This window comes from Salvelinus alpinus, chromosome 9 (genome assembly GCF_045679555.1).
Source record: "Salvelinus alpinus chromosome 9, SLU_Salpinus.1, whole genome shotgun sequence".
Classification (NCBI taxonomy): Eukaryota; Metazoa; Chordata; class Actinopteri; order Salmoniformes; family Salmonidae; genus Salvelinus; species Salvelinus alpinus.
In genome coordinates, this window is record NC_092094.1 from 7780669 (window position 1) to 7785668 (window position 5000).

Here is a 5000-nt window from a genome sequence, read left to right on the forward strand (position 1 = left end):
AGTGAAAGAGGTATGGGACTGTAGGTGGAGGTAAAGAGGTATGGGACTGTAGGTGGAGGTAAAGAGGTATGGGACTGTAGGTGGAGTGAAAGAGGTAGGTGGAGTGAAAGAGGTATGTGACTGTAGGTGGAGGTAAAGAGGTATGGGACTGTAGGTGGAGGTAAAGAGGTATGTGACTGTAGGTGGAGGTAAAGAGGTATGTGACTGTAGGTGGAGGTAAAGAGGTATGTGACTGTAGGTGGAGGTATAGAGGTATGTGACTGTAGGTGGATGTAAAGAGGTATGGGACTGTAGGTGGAGTGAAAGAGGTATGGGACTGTAGGTGGAGGTAAAGAGGTATGGGACTGTAGGTGGAGGTAAAGAGGTATGGGACTGTAGGTGGAGGTAAAGAGGTATGTGACTGTAGGTGGAGGTAAAGAGGTATGGGATTGTAGGTGGAGGTAAAGAGGTATGGGACTGTAGGTGGAGGTAAAGAGGTATGGGACTGTAGGTGGAGGTAAAGAGGTATGGGACTGTAGGTGGAGTGAAAGAGGTATGTGACTGTAGGTGGAGTGAAAGAGGTATGTGACTGTAGGTGGAGGTAAAGAGGTATGGGACTGTAGGTGGAGGTAAAGAGGTATGTGACTGTAGGTGGAGGTAAAGAGGTATGGGACTGTAGGTGGAGGTAAAGAGGTATGTGACTGTAGGTGGAGGTATAGAGGTATGTGACTGTAGGTGGAGGTAAAGAGGTATGTGACTGTAGGTGGAGGTAAAGAGGTATGTGACTGTAGGTGGAGGTAAAGAGGTATGTGACTGTAGGTGGAGGTAAAGAGGAAATGTGACTGTAGGTGGAGGTAAAGAGGTATGGGACTGTAGGTGGAGTGAAAGAGGTATGGGACTGTAGGTGGAGGTAAAGAGGTATGGGACTGTAGGTGGAGGTAAAGAGGTATGGGACTGTAGGTGGAGGTAAAGAGGTATGTGACTGTAGGTGGAGGTAAAGAGGTATGGGATTGTAGGTGGAGGTAAAGAGGTATGGGACTGTAGGTGGAGGTAAAGAGGTATGGGACTGTAGGTGGAGGTAAAGAGGTATGGGACTGTAGGTGGAGTGAAAGAGGTATGTGACTGTAGGTGGAGGTAAAGAGGTATGGGACTGTAGGTGGAGGTAAAGAGGTATGTGACTGTAGGTGGAGGTAAAGAGGTATGGGATTGTAGGTGGAGGTAAAGAGGTATGTGACTGTAGGTGGAGGTAAAGAGGTATGTGACTGTAGGTGGAGGTAAAGAGGTATGGGATTGTAGGTGGAGGTAAAGAGGTATGGGACTGTAGGTGGAGGTAAAGAGGTATGTGACTGTAGGTGGAGGTATAGAGGTATGTGACTGTAGGTGGATGTAAAGAGGTATGGGACTGTAGGTGGAGGTAAAGAGGTATGTGACTGTAGGTGGAGGTAAAGAGGTATGTGACTGTAGGTGGAGGTAAAGAGGTAATGTGACTGTAGGTGGAGGTAAAGAGGTATGGGACTGTAGGTGGAGTGAAAAAGGTATGGGACTGTAGGTGGAGGTAAAGAGGTATGGGACTGTAGGTGGAGGTAAAGAGGTATGTGACTGTAGGTGGAGGTAAAGAGGTATGTGACTGTAGGTGGAGGTAAAGAGGTATGGGATTGTAGGTGGAGGTAAAGAGGTATGGGACTGTAGGTGGAGGTAAAGAGGTATGGGACTGTAGGTGGAGGTAAAGAGGTATGGGACTGTAGGTGGAGTGAAAGAGGTATGTGACTGTAGGTGGAGGTAAAGAGGTATGGGACTGTAGGTGGAGGTAAAGAGGTATGTGACTGTAGGTGGAGGTAAAGAGGTATGGGATTGTAGGTGGAGGTAAAGAGGTATGGGACTGTAGGTGGAGGTAAAGAGGTATGTGACTGTAGGTGGAGGTAAAGAGGTATGGGATTGTAGGTGGAGGTAAAGAGGTATGGGACTGTAGGTGGAGGTAAAGAGGTATGGGACTGTAGGTGGAGGTAAAGAGGTATGGGACTGTAGGTGGAGTGAAAGAGGTATGTGACTGTAGGTGGAGGTAAAGAGGTATGGGACTGTAGGTGGAGGTAAAGAGGTATGTGACTGTAGGTGGAGGTAAAGAGGTATGGGATTGTAGGTGGAGGTGAAAGAGGTATGGGACTGTAGGTGGAGGTAAAGAGGTATGGGACTGTAGGTGGAGGTAAAGAGGTATGTGACTGTAGGTGGAGGTAAAGAGGTATGGGACTGTAGGTGGAGGTAAAGAGGTATGGCACTGTAGGTGGAGGTAAAGAGGTATGGGACTGTAGGTGGAGGTAAAGAGGTATGGGACTGTAGGTGGAGTGAAAGAGGTATGTGACTGTAGGTGGAGGTAAAGAGGTATGGGACTGTAGGTGGAGGTAAAGAGGTATGTGACTGTAGGTGGAGGTAAAGAGGTATGTGACTGTAGGTGGAGGTAAAGAGGTATGGGACTGTAGGTGGAGGTAAAGAGGTATGTGACTGTAGGTGGAGGTAAAGAGGTATGGGACTGTAGGTGGAGGTAAAGAGGTATGGGACTGTAGGTGGAGTGAGAGGTATGTGATTGTAGGTGGAGGTAAAGAGGTATGGGACTGTAGGTGGAGGTAAAGAGGTATGTGACTGTAGGTGGAGGTAAAGAGGTATGTGACTGTAGGCGGAGGTAAAGAGGTATGGGACTGTAGGTGGAGTGAACGAGGTATGTGACTGTAGGTGGAGGTATGTGACTGTAGGTGGAGGTAAAGAGGTATGTGACTGTAGGTGGAGTGATAAAGGTATGGGACTGTAGGTGCGGGTAAGGATGACAGAGACAGAATGTTACCGTTTACAGGGAATGTATTTCCTTAACGCGGAAAAGGGGCTGGACGGAACCAAAGCAAAGAAATTAAAAGTTAAAGAGCCCCCTCTACGGTTGGGATGGTGTTCTTCGGCTTGCAAGCCTCCCCCTTTTTCCTCCAAACATAACGATGGTCATTATGGCCAAATAGTTATATTTCTGTTTCATCAGACCAGAGGACATTTCTCCAAGAAGTACAATCTTTGTCCCCATGTGCAGTTGCAAACTGTAGTCTGGCTTTTATATGGCGGTTTTGGAGCAGTGGCTTCTTCCTTGCTGAGCGGTCTTTCAGGTTATTTCGATATAGGACTCGTTTTTACTGTGGATATAGATACTTTTATACCCGTTTCCTCCAGCATCTTCACAAGGTCCTTTGCTGTTGTTCTGGAATTGATTTGCACTTTTGCACCAAAATACGTTGATCTCTAGGAGACAGAACACGTCTCCTTCATGAGCGGTATGACAGCTGCATAGTCTCATGGTGTTTATACTTGCTTACTATTGTTTGTTCAGATGAACGTGGTACCTTCAGGCGTTTGGAAAATGCTCCCAAGGATGAACCAGACTTGTGGAGGTCTACAATTTTTTTCTGAAGTCTTGGCTGATTTCTTTTGATTTTCCGATGATGTCAAGCAGAGGCACTGAGTTTGAAAGTAGGCCTTGAAATACATCCACAGGTACACCTCCAATTGACTCAAATGATGTCAATTAGCCTATCAGAATCTTCTAATGCCATGACATCATGTTCTGGAATGTTCCAAGCTGTTTGAAAAGGCACAGTCAACTTAGTGTATGTAAACGTTTGACCCACTGGAATTGTGATACAGTGAATTATATGTGAAATAATGTGTCTGAAAACAATTGTTGGAAAAATTACTTGTGTCATGTAAAGTAGATGTCCTAACCGACTTGCCAAAACTATAGTTTGTTAACAAGACATTTGTGGAGTGGTTGAAAAACAAGTTTAAATGACTCCAACCTAAGTGTATGTAAACTTCTGACTTCAACTGTACATGTATGCCCGCAGGCCTCTTGCCTAAGCACTCCCAAGATGCCTTCCCCTTCTCCCCTGGGAACAAAAACAGAATAATTACTAACTTAAAGTGAACAATTTCAATAATCACAAACACAGTCATTATGGCATACACATAGCTCAGCAGGACCGGCTACAAAATACTTTACGACAAATTATACAGACCCAAAACCAACACAGCACACACAACGAAGCTCTTTCCGAACAAAGGAACACTGGCTTTTCAAGCTGCAGAAGGAGTCGGTAATTGCAGACAGCTATATCCCCCGACGAGAGGGCGGGGGGTCAGAGCTCCAATTAGTGATGGGCCGACCAATCAGCTGCTTTGGGGGAATCCAGGAAGCCATTTTCCTGAAATACACACATACATTTACACAAACCCACAACACAGAAACTGGGGAACGTTAACATATGATAATACATGACATCACGAGATGTTTTCTTTGAGGACCTAGTTATACCCTACACACAGTGGTGTTAGGAAACTCCTGGTTCACAGGCCACATTAGGCCTGCAAATCACATAATGCTGGCTTGCAAAGTGATGTGTAATTCCTATTGGAATCCAGCCAGAGTGAAGATATCCAACAAGTGGAGGTGTTATTCACACGCAAACTGCATTCATGATGACTTGCAGGGTCGGGGAAGTTTGAATACTGAGACTACCTCGATCATCTGAACTCAAACAGCCATCTCAGTACCGGGTGCAATAAATCCAACTGATTGGATTAGTTTAGAAAACCTGTATGTAATTTATCTTTGTGTAGCATAAAATGTATTAATCAATAAATGTACATGCAAAAAACCCACATATTACAGTAAAACAAAACAACTCTTGGAAAATCTCCCTTCAATAGAGCATGCTGGGAAATATTATATATGGTTCTATGTAAAACCATTCTTGCCTTCCAAAACAATCACCCAAGAACCCTTTCCTCCAGAAACAATTCTTAGGATGTTCAAGGTTCTAGGTAGAACCCTTCGCCTTCCAAAAAGGGATCTTCTGATCAAAACTGTTCTAGGTAGAACCCTAATCCCACCGCAAAAGAATCCTTTTGGAACCCGTTTTTCTAAGAGTCTGACTGTTGACATGTCCCTCTTTGTCTCTATCTCCAGCTGGACGAGGATCTCCATCCCCTTA

At 45.2% G+C, this 5000-nt stretch overlaps 1 protein-coding gene across 1 annotated transcript in view; it reads left to right on the plus strand.

Moving 5' to 3' along the window:
• LOC139584249 (reelin-like) overlaps window positions 1-5000 on the plus strand; it is a 356507-nt gene that overhangs the window by 267301 nt on the left and 84206 nt on the right. Inside the window, exon 16 of the mRNA XM_071415869.1 lies at window positions 4976-5000. This exon is cut by the window's right edge and continues 85 nt beyond it. Within this exon, the coding sequence (XP_071271970.1) occupies window positions 4976-5000 (25 nt within the window). The remainder of the gene's footprint in view (window positions 1-4975) is intronic.